At 41.2% G+C, this 16,419-nt stretch overlaps 3 protein-coding genes across 12 annotated transcripts in view; 2 read left to right on the top strand and 1 right to left on the bottom strand.

Moving 5' to 3' along the window:
- The window catches only part of pcm1 (pericentriolar material 1), a 25,335-nt gene extending 17,603 nt beyond the window's left edge, over window positions 1-7,732 (bottom strand). For 4 of the 7 annotated variants that reach the window (XM_037081526.1, XM_037081923.1, XM_037081998.1 and 1 more), the window contains exons 1-2: window positions 1,613-1,774; window positions 154-268 (exon numbers count right to left, since the gene is read on the bottom strand). In XM_037081526.1, the coding sequence (XP_036937421.1) occupies window positions 154-249 (96 nt within the window). In that variant the 5' untranslated portion in view covers window positions 250-268; window positions 1,613-1,774. Of the gene's footprint in view, window positions 1-153; window positions 269-608; window positions 628-717; window positions 1,243-1,612; window positions 1,775-7,384; window positions 7,476-7,589 lie in introns of those variants that run through there. The other 3 variants (XM_037081685.1, XM_037081612.1, XM_037081764.1) reach the window with 3 other exon arrangements.
- Window positions 1,875-4,722, top strand: sart1 (spliceosome associated factor 1, recruiter of U4/U6.U5 tri-snRNP). Its single transcript, XM_037082759.1, has one exon. The coding sequence runs from the start codon at window positions 2,215-2,217 to the stop codon at window positions 4,549-4,551; it is 2,337 nt and encodes a 778-aa protein (XP_036938654.1). The 5' UTR covers window positions 1,875-2,214; the 3' UTR covers window positions 4,552-4,722.
- On the top strand, window positions 4,879-16,419 carry LOC119010315 (oxysterol-binding protein 1-like). Of its 4 annotated transcripts, none has more exons than XM_037082571.1 (18): window positions 4,879-5,821; window positions 6,790-6,960; window positions 7,270-7,478; window positions 7,616-7,778; window positions 7,874-7,985; window positions 8,081-8,279; window positions 8,395-8,509; window positions 8,617-8,674; window positions 8,786-8,953; window positions 9,050-9,295; window positions 9,509-9,629; window positions 9,804-9,907; window positions 10,002-10,097; window positions 10,246-10,430; window positions 10,526-10,755; window positions 10,906-10,944; window positions 11,126-11,173; window positions 13,007-16,419. In XM_037082571.1, exons 2-18 carry the CDS (start codon window positions 6,827-6,829, stop codon window positions 13,147-13,149), a joined length of 2,370 nt encoding a protein of 789 aa, XP_036938466.1. In that variant the 5' UTR covers window positions 4,879-5,821; window positions 6,790-6,826; the 3' UTR covers window positions 13,150-16,419. The 4 variants fall into 4 exon arrangements, with proteins under 4 accessions (XP_036938466.1, XP_036938301.1, XP_036938530.1 ...); XM_037082406.1 differs by having other exon boundaries at window positions 8,617-8,680; XM_037082487.1 differs by lacking the exon at window positions 4,879-5,821 and adding an exon at window positions 5,877-6,143 and having other exon boundaries at window positions 8,617-8,680.

Here is a 16,419-nt window from a genome sequence, read left to right as displayed (position 1 = left end):
CATAATAAGATATATTTACAAACCAACAGGCACTTGAGAGTTTGAATGAGAAATCTAAGGTGATGGCTATATAACACAGACAGAAATGTTGAGAAGCACCTCCAACATAATGAGGAAATCAAACAGAGTCTTTTGTTTCTGACCATTCCTTACCATGTTGTTGAGTCTATCAACCAGGCTGCCATTGGTTACACTCCAGTTGTGCAACTCTTCTGCACTGTCATCAAAAGGAGTGCCTCCAGTTGCCATGTCACCCACTTAAGGCTTGCTGGAATTCACAACAAAAGGCATACATATCATCACACAGATAACGCTGCACTACAATGAAGTTACACAATACTACGTTTAGAAAATAACATTTCGGTAAAAAGGACATATCACAGTTAAGTACGGATTGCTTAGCTCACTGCAGTTCACAGCGAAGAGGTGAAGTGAGTTTAACTAGCTAACGTTAGCTAGTTAACATTAACTGAACGTTAGCACCTGTCACTAAGTTGAACGTTAACCTTGCGTTAGTGCCCCAAAACAACACCAAATCTGACAGTTAGCTAACTGTTATTCATATCAGGACAACAACAATAAGCAAGTAATATCGACGCATTGCTTACGATGTGTTAAACATTGATATGACCAATGTTAATAGCGCATAAAAACATTTATGGAGCCAACTGTTTTGGCTAACCGTTACATCCAAGCATCAAGTGCGTCATTTCTTACCAGCCGTTCACTTTAGCTAACGTAAACTCTCCGATCACGACCAGATTAAGAAGCATCTGTACGTTGGGCTAACTAATGGCTAACTCAGTGGACAATCACGATGACCTGTGTGTGAACGTTAGCCAAGCTGCCGTTGGGTTTTGTGTGTGTGGCCCGCTCGGATTCCCGGGGAAAAACAATGAGGCATTCCCTCCACCACGCAGGGAGTTAGCGCCAGCTTTCTATCACTGTTCCCCGCTGGGCTACTCGTTAATGTTAGCTTTGTCGGAAGGACGTGGTGCCATAACCAGCACAACACACGCAGTTATCTTGAACAAACGTGACAGTTGTTGAGTGTACGGAGCGTGTTTCTTGCTGAACTTAATTGACAGTTAGCTAGCTTAACATTTGTGACCCAGTTCCGCTGCACAATCGCCATGGCAACACGTAATAACCCAGATCTGCACCAGCTAACCCACTGACTAACATGACTCCGACCCTCTATCGATTGAACCCCACAACATCATTTAGCGCTGTGTGTCTGTAAATAAATCACAAGACCTTGTGCTAACTAACGTTGTCATGCTTGTTGAGATAGATTCGCTAATGCTACCTAGCCTGCTAACATCTGCTCGGCCCGGAGCTAACTTTAAATGTCCCGATAAAAGTTGAAGCAAACAAGCATCTCAGCTCTCGTTGACGTTAGCAAAGCTAAACGCTAAACGTCGAGCAGTGAATTGGGTTATTTATCGCACTGTGCGTGTTTTTACAAACTCTCACAACCAACCAAAATTAGCATTCGCCAACATCAAAGGCAGCAGTTTAAAATAACGTTAGTGGCTTTTATTCATTAAATTATAAACGGCTATTGCTAAGTTAGCTTACAATTTAAGAAATGGGACGTCGTGGATATTACCGTTCTGAGTGAAAGTGGAGAAGCTGTCGTTGTCCAGCCCTTCATATATTGCAGAAGAGGTTTCACAAATCCCGTCGGAGTCTAGTAAAAGCCATTTGATAAATAATAATGTATTTTCTGTGCCAAAACGCAGCAGCTCGTGGATGTGATCCTGGCCTGATAACGCCGTAAACACCCCCACACAGCAGGTGGCGGTATACATTAGCCGCTAGCTTCTCCTTGACTACAGGAAGTGTGTTTGCAGGAAACAGCAATATTGTCGTTTGCTGTTCGTTTGGCGAAGTATCAAGTCGTGTACCTGAACGTGGACTAGATGGCTAAAGTGGCGTAAAGAAAACATACAGGTCAACGTGTTTTTCACATCCTTGCTCGTCGTCGATTACTTTTATCGTTTTTGTGCACGGTTTTAATTTTGCCTCCGCGTTCAGTGAGTTGTGTCGTCGGTTGGCGACTTAGCATTCAAAGCTAATGTCAGCTAATTAGCGAACGACAACTAGCACCATTTTTGATACTGTTACCCAACACGCAGCGTCAGCGAGTGTGTTGTAACAACTTTTTTTGTTTGTTTTTAACCTCGAGTCGTTAAACCTGCCGAGGGAATAATGGGCTCGTCCAAAAAACACAAGGAAAAGAGCCGCGACAAGGACACAGAAGAGCGCCGCCGCGAGCATAAGAAACATCGCCACAAGGACCGAGAAAGAGATGGCTCGGACCGGGATAAAGAGAAACGAAAACGCTCCAGGTCCAGGGACAGGAGTGGACGGGAAAGCCGCACCAAAGGTGAAAGGAGCAGCGGAGAGCCACGAGTGAAAAAGGAGAAAGTTGATCTGGGATATGAAGAAGGCAGTGCAGAAGTGGGGCCTCAGTCTGCCAGCGGAGATGCGTCTCTCAGCATCGATGAGACAAACAAGCTCAGGGCCAAGCTCGGTCTGAAGCCTCTGGCACTAAGCGACAACAAAAAGGAGCTGGGCACCAAAGAGGAACCGATGGTGGCTGAGACGATCAACCCTGTTCTCATCAAACAGCAAAAAGAGATTCGAGAGAAGCTTGCGGCTCTCAAAGAAAAACGCATCCAGAACCAAAAATTGGGAAAAGTCAAGACCCTGGCAGAGGATGACTGGCTGGATGACACATGTGCTTGGGTTGAGAGAAGCAGAATGCTGGCAAAAGAAAAAGAGCTGGCGGAGAAAAGAGCCAAACTTCTGGAAGAGATGGATCAGGAGTTTGGGGTCAGCAGTCTGGTAGAAGAGGAGTTTGCGCAAAGCAGAAATGACGCCTACACATCTCGAGATCTGAAGGGACTCAAAGTGCAGCACAAGGTGGATTCCTTCAATGAGGGCCAGACTGTCATCCTGACTCTGCAAGATAAATGTGTCCTTGAAGAGGAGGAAGATGTGCTTGTTAATGTGGGAATGGTGGACAAGGAGAAGGCAGAGAAGAATGTGGAGTTGAAAAAGAAAAAGCCAGATTACAAGCCCTACGAAGAAGAGGAGAGCGTGGATGACATGGTAACGTTCAAGGCCCACTCTGTTCTGTCCAAGTATGATGAGGAAATTGACGGCGAAAAGAAGAAGAGTTTCAGGTTGAATACGGGGGGCTTCGCTGATGGGGAGCGAGAGCGGGAGCTTCAGGCCATGAGAGAGGCTCTGCGAAACCAGGCCCAGTCTTTGGAAATGCCCGCTCTCAGTATCGCCTCAGAGTATTATACGCCTCAGGAAATGGTTGGCTTTAAGAAGACAAAACGCCGTGTGAAGAAAATCAGGAAGAGGGAGAAGTTGACCGTTGCAGATGAACTTGCACTCGATGACACTCGCAGCTCTGATTTTGGCTCCAGATCACGCGGTAGAGGCCGCAAACAACTGGAGGAAGAGGCCAAGGAGATAAAAGAGGAGGAGGAGGACAACGATGAGGGGAAGGAGGAGAAAAGATTGCCAAACGACATCCCCCAGATGTCTGATGACATCAGGATGGCAGAAATGGACATAAGTGACGAGGAAGATTTTACACTTCCTGAACCAGCTGTAATTGAGGAGGATGAGGCAGAGCAGGAGCTGCAGAAACAACTGGCAAAGCAGAGGAAGCTGAAGCAAAAGCAGCTTCTCAAAGACTCTGGGGAAAAGGTGGCAGAGCAGATAAAAGAGCTCACTAAAGGTGACAACGACAATGATCCAGAGAAGAGGAACAACATTGTTTTCAACGCCACTTCGGAGTTTTGCCGAACTCTGGGTGACATTCCAACTTATGGACTGTCAGGCAACAGAGAGGACCAAGAAGACATTATGGACTTTGAACAGGAAGAGGAGAAAGATGACGCCGGAGGTTCAGACTCAGATATGGATGAGAATGTTGGATGGAGCACCGTTAACCTGGATGAAGAGCAGAAACAACCAGATTTCTCCACAGCCTCTGCCACCATTTTGGATGAGGAGCCCATTGTCAACTCTGGCCTTGCTGCTGCCCTGCTGCTGTGCAAAAACAAAGGTCTGTTGGACACTCAAATGCAGAAAGTAGCCCGTGTCAGAGCACCGAAAGGCGCCTTGCCTAACGACAACTACTGCATTGAGGACAAGATGGGTTTCGATGACAAGTACAGTCGCCGTGAAGAATACAGAGGCTTCACTCAAGACTTCAAGGAGAAGGATGCCTACAAGCCTGACGTCAAGATTGAATATGTTGATGAATCTGGGCGCAAACTCACTCCAAAAGAAGCCTTCAGGCAGCTTTCTCATCGATTCCATGGGAAAGGGTCTGGAAAGATGAAGACCGAGAGGAGGATGAAAAAGTTGGAGGAGGAGGCACTGCTGAAGAAGATGAGCAGCAGTGACACTCCTCTGGGCACGGTGGCTTTGCTTCAAGAGAAACAGAAATCCCAGAAAACACCATATATTGTGCTTAGTGGGAGTGGAAAAAGTATGAATGCAAACACCATCACCAAATAATTTTTTGGGGGGGTAGTTGATTATCTTAAACTTACACATGCATTCACACATACACAGATATACATACACATACACATGATCCTGAAAGAAACTGACCCAATTTCATGCTTACTTCATAAAAGCTTTGTTGTTGTAGTTAAGAATTGTCCAATAAAATGATTATCAGTCAGAGAAATGTCTTCTTCTTTTTTTTCATTTTCTATGTGTCAGATTTACAATGTGTTGAGCAATTTTGATGGTAAAATGCAGGATGAGACTATATTTTAAGTTAGGGTTTAAATAATTTCAGTCATTTTAATTAAGTTGTTTCAATTCAGAATGCCTTTGTTTATTTTAATTTTAGCTAATGCACATTTCACGGTGTGAGGTTCAGAACAGGTCTGGTGGTGATGAACAATAGGAGGAATTAAATATCCAAAATGTTTAAAAATGCACTTGTTAGTTAAGTTAAATGTGGTTTACAGCAAATTCAAAATGACAGTATATAAAGCAAATAATAAATTAAAGCACAAGTTTTCTTTATGAGTAACATCCACTTTCATGGTTTCATCCTTTTAATACTAAGTAAAATAAAACATTAAAACATTGTGTGTAAAATAAGTAAGTAGGTGGTTTATAGCTATGCCTTTCAAATTAGACATAAAATAATTATATTAGTGATGCTTTTAGTTTGTTTTTTTTACTGAGGACAAACTGAAGAGAATAACAACTGATAGAATATGCATTTCAGGAATGTTTACATTTTACATACATGTTACATTACTGCAAAAATAGGGTGTATTTGTTTTTGTTAAACAGATGGCAGCCATGTAGAGATTATTAAAAGGCCATGCCAGTGGTGGGTGTCCCTCTCAGTTAAATCTAAAAATATTAAAATAAATTGTGAATAAACATAAGCAAGCATTTACTTTCTATTGAACATTACTGTTGATATTGTGGTACAGATACTGTTTAGCCATTTGCACAAACTTTCAGATTATCAAATGCCAATCAAAACTGGAAATATATCTTCGCCAAAAAATAAATAAATAAAGCAACTGTTTTGTTTCAGTACTTTCATGTCGCATCTCTTCATCGGAACCAATGCTGATTACCAAGTGGCTCAACGACGGATATTTCTGTTGCACAACCTGTAGCAAAGTAGGCGTTCATCCCATAGGTCCACGGTTCATCCACGAAAGTAGTTAGCAAAGCTAACACTTGCAAGCTAACAGCGCTACATTGAATACGCCATGTACACCTCGAATAGCTAAAGTCTCTCACGGCAAAGGTAAGCGGTAAATATGATAATGCTTTAATGTCCATTAAAATGTCGGAGAAAGAATCTGAGAGTTGCATATTTGAGATATTATTATCGTTTTCAACGTGTCCGGCTGTTTGACAGCTTCCTGTTGTTTAGCTAGCAGCAAGCTTAGCACTGTTTTAAGTGGCTTTGATGCCCAGAATTGGCTTCTTGTTCCGGGAACTACATCCAAATATCCAGACTGCTTACTTGACACTAGTATGTAATCCTGGCAAATATCTGGTGGGTTGAGGTGCCTGTGATCGGTAGTGACCTGTGTTTTCTCAGGCTTTCGGAGTTGCCGTTACAGGTCAGTGACGGAAAACGTTAGCTAAACAGATTATTGCTGAAGAAGTGATGTCAGCACTCAGTCACTTTATTTTGTAGTGTTGTAATTTGTATATTTCACGTTAATGGTGAATCCAAGAAACTGTCATAACGGCATCATAACACGACATCATAGATAGCTGTGTTAACTCCCGATTCATGTTAGGGGGGGTTGATAGTGGAAGCTAGCCCTCACTGTTTACTTCGCTAACAGTCTTAGCTTTTGTAATGTTAAATGCCAAATGTGGACCAGTCAGCATTCATACATTTAGCCGTGTAACGTAAATTCGATAAACAGCAGCCATCATTCGGATGTGAGTATGCATGCGTTGATCTGACGTGTTCACATTACCAAAAGCTAAACAGGAGGTTGGTATTTATTCAGTGGTAGCAGAGCTTAATATTTCTTGATGCTAACAATTCCCTTAATATAAAGAACCAGAAAGATTAACGCACATATTACATCATATTATGCCTTAATATATGACACAGGATGACAAACTGGTATAAGCCAAAACCAGTTTCTGCATAAAAGTTCATCTGTCAAATATACATTAAGGAGAATTAACAGTAACATGTCAAACACTGGAATATCAGTGTACATCTTGATTTGGTTTGTATCTCCACAGGCTCTAACTTCACCCAGTGAAAGCACAGGCTGTTGTGATGTCGGAGCCTAAACCCCCCACTCCAACCCCGGGAGACACCTACAAGGGTTGGCTCTTCAAATGGACCAACTACATAAAAGGTTATCAGAGACGCTGGTTCGTTCTGAGCAATGGACTGCTGTCTTACTACAGGTAGGTTTGACTGAATTTGTAATGAATTTACAGGGTTTTGCTTTGCTAAACAGGAAGTCAGTGTAAAAACATAGGGATGGGTTGTATACTAAATAGATATTTAAAAAAAAAAGAAAATGTAACAAGCAGTATCTCAGTGATTTTCATTTGCCGTTTCAGGGCATTTGAGTGAATGGTACACTCAAATTCCTAAATAGGCTTCTATATGCACTATTTTAAGCAAATACACAGTTGCCTTCCAAAAAAAGATATTTCTCACGCTACAACACACAGATTTTGAAACTCAATTTGTCTCTCATTTTGTTCCAGGACCCAGGCAGAGATGGGTCACACATGCCGAGGCACCATCAACCTGGCCACAGCCAACATTGCTGTGGAGGACTCGTGCAATTTTGTAATTTCCAATGGAGGGGCGCAGACCTACCACTTGAAGGCCAACTCAGAAGTAGAGCGCCAGCGATGGATCACAGCTCTGGAGCTCGCCAAGGCAAAGGCAGTCCGCATGCAGGCTGAATCTGGTGAGAGGGAACACAGATATGTTAAAGAATGCAGGAGACAGAACATTTGCAGAAAAGACAAAATAGCTCAAACGGCAGCACAAAAGCCTAACCCTTTGTTGTTGATCTTACGGTCTTTCCCGCTCTCTCTTTTTCAGATGACTCGGGTGATGATTGTCCTGCAGTTCCCCCCACCTCAGGACAGGGTGGAGGCTGCCGTAACTCAGAAGTCCAGTCCACACTGCGAACGCTCAACAGCAAGGTGGAGGACCTCACCACCTGTAACGATCTCATTGTCAAGCATGGGTCTGCCCTCCAAAGGTATCGGTTATTAAACTGAGTTCCTTTGTAAAACAGTATCATCCAGAGAAAAGAAAGGTGAAGGATATTTATTTATTTTGTTTGCACACACACAGGTCTTTGTCAGAACTGGAAGGGATTCGTGTCGGAGGGGACATGGGGGAGAAGATCAGACAAGTCACAGAGAGGGCCACGCTGTTCAGAATCACCTCGAATGCCATGATCAATGTAGGTCACCCTATTACTTGTTGGCTGATGATTGTGCAACATTGTTGTTGACTCCCTTGCTGAAATCTAACTCTTGTTTTTTCACGCTCCCCAAGGCATGTAGAGACTTCCTCTCCCTGGCCCAGAACCATAGTAAACGCTGGCAGAAGGCCTTACATGGGGAGAGAGACCAGAGGATACGGCTGGAAGAGACTCTGGAGCAGCTGGCCAAGCAGCACAACCACTTGGAAAGAGCTTTCAGAGGAGCCACAGTCCTCCCCTCTTCATTCAGTAATCCAGCCTTGGGTAACAAAGGTAAGGCCCTCATCCCAGCCTGCGCTTCTGTCTTTAAGCCCTTGGTGTTACTCAAAAGCATGGCCGCCATGACATCTACCTGCACCAACTGTCCATCTGTCTCTCTTCACCCTAGGTGGTGTGTCGGGGAAAGGTGATGCCAGTGATGAGGATGATGACAATGAGTTCTTTGATGCTATGGAAGACCCAGCAGAGTTTATTACAGTCCCTGCTGACCCCAAGTATCACAGGTTAATAGCTCTGTCAGTAATTTCATATTCAAATCTTGTGGGTTTTTATTGTGTGTGTGTACTGGTCAATTTTAAAATGTATGCCTTCTTGTTTATCTGTCCACCAGGAGGTCTGGGAGCAATGTCAGCGGGTTCAGCAGTGAGACTGGAATGGATGATCAGTCAGTAAATGTGTGTTAACTTTGTTTTTGCAAGCAAGTTCTCATTTGTATCAACTTGTCTTCTCCTCTGCCAGCCACCTGATCCTGAGGGCTGTTTTCCTTCTTCTTCTTCCAGTTTGATGAACTGTCGTTGGCATCCAATCCAGAGTCTCCTCATCCCCTTGAGCTAGAGCCAGTTAGGCAAAGACGGACTCGTATCCCAGACAAGCCCAACTATTACCTCAACCTGTGGAGCATCATGAAGAACTGTATTGGAAAGGAGCTCTCAAAGATACCAATGCCTGTAAGAAACATGTTCTCTTGTTGGTAACCAAGTGGCTTTTCTTGTAGAATAATCAGAAGTAATCAAACTTCTCCTCTCTGACTTTGTACCCACCAGGTGAATTTCAACGAACCCCTCTCAATGCTGCAGCGTCTGTCTGAAGACCTGGAGTATTACGAGCTGCTTGATAAGGCTGCTAAATGTCAGAGCTCTCTGGAGCAGATGTGTTATGTGGCCGCGTTCACAGTCTCTTCATACTCCACCACTGTCCACCGCACAGGGAAACCCTTCAATCCTCTGCTGGGAGAAACCTTTGAGCTTGATCGGCTAAGCGAGTGTGGCTACCGCTCCCTCTGTGAACAGGTATGTGGAATACACTCTGGAAATCATTCAAAATTTTGACCTGTTGTGAAAAGGCAGTATCGCACACACGACTATAGATTTTTCTGTTGACTAAAATTTGCTAGTTCTAACTACAGGTTCACATTCATAAAGTATTTTTATGCATTTCTTATTTTTTTGTGATGGTCAAATTTAGACTTTGCTTCTCTCTTCACTTCTCTCACCTCTCCTCAGGTGAGTCACCACCCACCTGCTGCAGCTCACCACGCCATCTCAGAAAAGGGCTGGACTCTCAGACAAGAAATCACCCTGGCCAGCAAGTTCAGAGGAAAATATCTCTCTATTATGCCTTTGGGTGAGTGCAATGAAATATGTGTAATAAGAAAAAAAAATGGTCGTTTGCGATGTGTAGATACATAAACTCACGCCATAGTTTGTACCATAGATGTGGGATATGGCATTAATATTTTTGATGATCAGGTTAAAATGATCACTGCCAGCTCTAACATTATTCCACCTCTGTCCCTAGGTTCTATCCAGTGTTTATTTGACAAGAGCGACAATCACTACTCTTGGAAGAAAGTTACTACCACAGTACACAACATAATCGTTGGAAAATTATGGATTGACCAGGTAAATTCAAAGCTAGACAACATTGTTCTACTAGGTTTATCCTTTTAAGTTGTATCATCAGAACGTTTTGTATCTCTCTTTTCTGCTTCTCCAGTCAGGGGAGATAGATGTGGTAAACCACAAGACAGGAGATCGCTGCCACCTCAAGTTTGCTCCTTATAGTTACTTTTCCAGAGACGTACCAAGAAAGGTGGGCTTTTCAATTGTATTATTCTTTTTTTTTTTTTTTATTCTATAGCTCTTGCTGGATGTAAAGCCAGAGCTGATGTGTGTATTAATGGGAAGATGTATATTACAAATAGAAGTGATGTAGATTGAAAGCTGCGTTTGTCTCTCAGGTAACAGGAGTAGTAACAGATAAGGATGGGAAGGCTCATTACGTGCTATCAGGAACCTGGGATGAGAAGATGGAGTTCTCCAGGATCATGCAGAGCAGTAAAGGCGAGAACGGCACAGAAGGCAAACAGAGGACTGTCTATCAAACCCTCAAAGCCAAAGAAATCTGGACCAAGAACCCTCTACCGTGAGTTCTTGTTATAAAGAAGTAGGCAGTATTTACATCTGTGTAACTGTTTTAGCTTCATGCCTCTGATCTTTTATCATCGTAACTTTTCACAGAGAGGGAGCAGAGAACATGTACTTCTTCTCTTCGCTGGCCTTGACGCTCAATGAACCTGAAGAGGGAGTGGCGCCAACTGACAGTCGAAGACGCCCTGATCAGCGGTTAATGGAGGACGGCCGCTGGGATGAGGCGAACGCAGAGAAACAGAGGCTGGAAGAGAAACAGCGCATCACCCGTCGAGAGAGGGAGAGGGAGGCCGTTAAAGCAGCCAGCTCACCTGAAGAAGGTACTGAAAGAATAAAAGGAAATGAGCCATGTTTGGGTGTTTTATCTATATGTCTTCTGTTTCCATCCAATATTTTTCTGTCCATTCATCTTTTGTCCACTCTGTCTGTCTTGGAATACCTTGTATGCTTGTCTCTGTCTCATCCCTAAGCTGTCACTGAGGATTCAATCAATGACTCACCCTTGAAAAGCAAGTACTCTTCTCTTAGTCTTTTCCCACCCTCGATCTAACTAGATATCAACCCTAAATCCAAACACACCTCTACAGTATATTTGTATACGATAGGACGGTGCTAAATGTCTTCCTTCATCATCTTGCTAACATTTCATTCACGTGTTACCATCCCTTTATTGATTTCTGTTCTGTTCAGCTGATGCAGTGGAGACTGGCATAGAAGCAAATGAGGTTTCTGATGAAAGCAAGTATCACTTCACAGCTTTACATTATATGTCCTTTTTAAAAGTGCTTTGTGTTGTATTAACAGAGCAGTGAGGAAGACTTCCCTTCTTTATATTCATGGAAAACCTGGAAACATCTTTACTAGTGGTGCTAAATGTGCCCCAACAAAAAAAAAAAAATCTGACTTGCCGCTTTCTACTGTGTCCTGTGTTTCTGGCACATTTTGTCATGAAAAACGTGACACACGAGAAAAAATGTGGAAGAACAGAATGGAAAAAGAGTCGACTTCGTACCCAAATTTAAAATCCTGCAAATACATGCTAATTTTGGTATGAAAGTGGTCTCATCCATGAATAGATGTACAGTTCTTTCAGTGCCATCTTGTTCCATTATAATTAAGAGAAGGCAGACATCTTTACAGCCACTATCTCAAAATCTCAGCATTTCCCATCAAACAATCTAGATGGACAAGTGGGACTACAGGTGAGAGAGAATTGTAGCTTATAACTGTCTCTACACTGCCTCCAAATCTGATAAAACTGGAAATCATCTGTTACTTTGTGTTGCTTTTAAAGCACAAATTGGAAGAAGTGCAGACATAGATACAAATAAATATCTCAGGAGTTAAGAAGCAGAGATCGTCTTTATGACAGGAAGTGATATATCAGTGAAGTTAGTGGATAATAAGTATTCTTAGCCCTCACAGCATTGTTTACAAGCCTATTTAGCCTTAAATGCTGCGCACAGCACTTCTAAAATGAACATAAACAAGAATTCTGTGTGGATACTGTTTGAGTTGTTGGTTCACGTCTGTTTTTTCTGTGCTGGTGTTAAGCTGACACAGAGGACTCTCCCCCTCTTACACCTGTTGCATGCAAGTAGTTTTCTTACATTTCATTCTCTGTTCTTCTTTATACTTTCATCTTTTATATACAAACTCTCAAAGATTCATCCTCAATTCTTCTATTTTCAGCCCCTTATGGACCATCGCCCCCCCCTTACCTAAGCAAGTATTCTGATTATAACACATGCAGTGCAATTATTTCAAAACACTGTTGTAGTTTTAGATAGTTTTAGACCCTGCTCATCTTCTATCATTTTCTCTTTACATCCTTTGCAACTTGTTCTCTCTTAGTGGAAGGCAAAGAAGGTCCTTATGGAGCTCAAGTGAAAAGCAAGTAACATCAGTGTTGCTCCCCATTATCCTCTCATTAATTTAGTTTCTTATTTAGATTTAGGTGGATAGTCTTAACCTTATAGAAGACTGTAGCTGACTTTAGGGTCAGCACAAGCCCAGTACTTTAGTATTTTAGTCGTAGCATTTTGTCTGTCACTGATCCATTAGTTCTGGGCATTTGTTCTGAGCCTGGTTCCCTCCACATGTCATATGGCAAAAGAATAATCAACGATAATTCCTGGTCTTTGTTTTGTGTATTTACAAGGTGCATCTGAAAACCAACCAAAAACAGGCATCTGTTTCTAATGTCAACTACGGTGATTGACTGAAGAGGTCTAAGATGTGTCGTACTACTTCTTGGACAGTGTTTAATCTTCTACCTTAAACTGTGTTTTTTTTTACTGTTCTCTGGGTGATTTCTTGCTTTTAGACTAGTCGACAAGTCTATGGTCAAAGGTGGAATTTGTTTTCATTTTTGTGTCCCATTCCCAGGTCGTTAAATACTAACGCTTTGTGCTGGTAGGCTGGGCTGGCCATCAGTCAGAAACATCACGTATCTCTGTCCTTTAGTCAACTAAGAGCATCAGTTTTTCTCATGGCTTGGAGTTTTCTTAACCTTCAGTTTAGGTCCCTCTAAAGCTTCCTCTCTAAAATATTGTCTTTCGTTTCCTTTAGGCGCCCATCAAGACAACTACCAGGCGATGTGGTTCGAGAAGATAGATGACCCTGTTTCTGGAGAGACTTTGCATGTCTACAAAGGCGGGTACTGGGAGGCGAAGGAGCAAGGCAGCTGGGACGCGTGTCCCGACATCTTCTGATCCCAGCCAAATCAGCCTGTTATCCTGAGTGTGTGTGTGTGTGTGTGTGTGTGTGTGTGTGTGTACGTACAAATGAGAAGACGGGAAGAGGTGACTTACTTTACATCAGCTAAAGTGGGGACTCAAGCCTGACATCAACTTTTCTTCAGCTTCATCGGCTCAGCCCGCTTAGCTCCTCTTTTCCAGCAGTGATTTGCTCAGGATTAAGAGCCTCTGGACTTCCTGCTCAACTTAGATACAATGCACATTGTAGCATTGTTGTATTATTGCAGCACATTAGTGTTCAGAAATCCCTCTCACTGCCTCTCAAACACTGGTGTTTATCTCTGTCTTGGTCCACTGCTTGTTGGTTCCTTGGTACAGCCTTTGATTAGCAAGAGATTACACCTGTAATCTCATTGTGCATTGTCTTTAAAAGCATTGTTATCAAAGGAGTAATTCATTCAGATGACATCTTAAAATATGTAAGGTTTGCTGAGATAGAGTGACCTCTCACCTGACGTGTAATTAATGTTTTTTTTGTTGTGTATTCAGATTATTTAGCAATTAATTTATTGCAGCTCCCCGACACAGCACCACTGTAAGTCAAAGTACCGTAATAATACCCAACCTTTTCTTAAAATAATTGATGATTCCGTTTTCAGACCACTCCAGATTCATAGACATATGAGATTCAGTGTTTGACAGAAGATAGTTAAAAATTGTTTCTCAAGTAATAAATGAACAATTAATTTTGGACTGGTCTAAAATGTGAATTTTGCCTTTGAATTTATTGTGATTTGTGGTGCTAATTTAATCCCTGAAGTGAAACAACAACCATATCGTAGCTTTTTGTTTATTCGTCCATTTCAAAACCTGATTGTGATTTTATTTTTTCCCTGATATTTCCCTGATCCTCCTGTAAAATACATGATAGTGGTGAAGCATTGTGAAAGTAGTTAATTAAGATTATACCCTCCATATATAAAGTCTGGTCTGGTAAACAGACCCGCTCACCCCAGAATCAAAAACACATATTTTTCTTTTTACTGTAGCTGTAGCGCTATGTTTCCATCCAGATTGGTTTGGTGTGGGTTGCCAAGTTTTGGAAATATCGGCTGTTGTTTTTTCCTACTGTCAGATATAATGGAATTAGATGGCACTCAACTTGCGCTCTCATCCATCAGTAGATGCATTTGGCGGATGTAGTTTGGTAGAAAGAAAATATTCCCTTAATACAACTGCGCACAAAAGGTCTGTGAATTATCGCGAGTAAGCGGGTCACGATGGAAGATTCTTTAGGTCTTTAGGTCAGTGTCTCCAATATCCAGCAAGTCACTTCAAAACAGCCTAGACTGCAGCACAGCTAATGTGTATTTAAATATGTATTTTTGATTTTGGGGTGAACTGTCCCTTTATGTATTCAAAAATGTGGGTCTTAAGTGGTGACATATTTTATTCCATATATAAGAACATTTTTAAAAACCTTTTTTTAAATTTAATTTTCATGTTTTTTCTATATTTTTTTATTGACTGAGAATAATTAAATTTCTTTGTGTAGCACATTCATTTTAATAGAACAGAGTACAATCTTTATTTAAAATCATAATTAATACTATATAAATTATAACAGTGGTTCGAGTCAAATTTTGATAAACTAAATACCAAAGGAAAAATTAAGTATGAAAATAGCAACAGGGGAAAAAAAACAATTAGAACTCTGGCTCTTTGTCTGTTTTGTTTTTTTCTCTTAAACACTTCAATGTAAAGACTTACTTTAACACTAAAGCTACTTTCCTGAGTTGGTAAATTACATGCTCAGAAACATGTGAAATCTATCACATACGTATCACTACCGCCTAACATGTACGATGGGAAGCGGATGCATTTTAAAAAATCTGTGAACGGTGCGTGCTCAAAATAAACCGGGTGTTAAGCTGCTCTTTAAAGAATGTAGCTGTAGCCTCATATCACGTTTGTGCTCTCACTATTCACTTTGGTCCAATAAGGATTCACTTCTGCTTTCAAAGTAAATGTTGATGTTCACCATCTGAACAGCTGAGATTAATTTCAGAGCAGCAGAGCTTTGCTTCAGGCTGTCACTGTGCTGTGTGCTGGGATTGATGATTAGTAAAGTGAAGGGAAATGTGAGGCAAGTGTTTTTGCCCTCCTGGTTTCCTTCAAACATATTGATCATAGCTTTAATTCTGATTTAGGTTATTTGAATCTTTGTGTGTTGTGAGTGTAGATTTTTAACAGTCAGCAATAAGAGTGCCTCTGTAGGTGTACATGTGGCACAAAATGAAACGTGTGACGCGAGAACTAGGACGACAAAAACTGAGTTGTGTCATTGTATTTGTCTCTTTTGTTTGTCATATGAGTGGAAGGACTGAGTGGGTGATGAAAATCTAAATTTCATTTTATATTGAAGTGTACTTAAAAAGAGAACACTGAAAATGAAGATCACAAAACATAATGTTGCAAATATTTCTGTGTAAATATATTAAATAGTAAAGTAATTGTGATATTAACTGGTTATATTGATAGAGAATCTAATGGCAGAGATGCACTTTTCTTTTTATTTCCTGACAACTGGATGCATTTTCATTGTGTACCATGTTAACGTGAGTCGCCCTACTATCCAGGATTGCTTTATTTTAAATGACATTAATTTCTTTTGGTCTGAACCATTCCTCATTATGAACTATTGTTGCTTTATACATCATGTAAACAGATGTGTGAGGACTGTAGAGCTTACTGCCACACCACATCTCTGCAATTACAGAGCAACTTCAAAGGTTTCTGTCTGTCCTGTCTTTTTCAACATATATATATATATAACCTTGATTTTTAGCTACTGTCCTTATCTGTGTAGATTTGTCATTTCATCTTTTTTTGTATGTTTTTTTTTTTAAGTTTCTACCTTTTTCACCTTTTAATATTCCCAGCTGTGATTTTTGCCCAGCACTGTTAAGATCGCAATACATAATCCCACAATTAGTGAAAAAAAAAGTTGACTGATGGTGTTCTTACACTTGAGGTACATTACATCCGTTATGTTTCATGTCCTAAGTGACTGATAAAGAGTTTGTTATATTGCAAGTTTGTTTTGAAAGCTTTTCCTACATGTCCATGAGTTAAACATCTACATATGTACTGATTCACTGTTCTCTGCATACTTTCCACCTTTGTCTGTCCTTCAATGCAGTGTTTTTCTCTCATTTTTTTTTTGTTTTAGCAAGATTGTGTTAGAAGTTGAAAATATTAAAATCTGAATGAAGATGAAGTGCA

The sequence above is a fragment of the Acanthopagrus latus genome, chromosome 1 (genome assembly GCF_904848185.1).
Source record: "Acanthopagrus latus isolate v.2019 chromosome 1, fAcaLat1.1, whole genome shotgun sequence".
NCBI lineage: Eukaryota > Metazoa > Chordata > Actinopteri > Spariformes > Sparidae > Acanthopagrus > Acanthopagrus latus.
The sequence above is the reverse complement of the archived record's forward strand: the minus strand, read 5'-3'. Positions and strand labels throughout refer to the sequence as shown.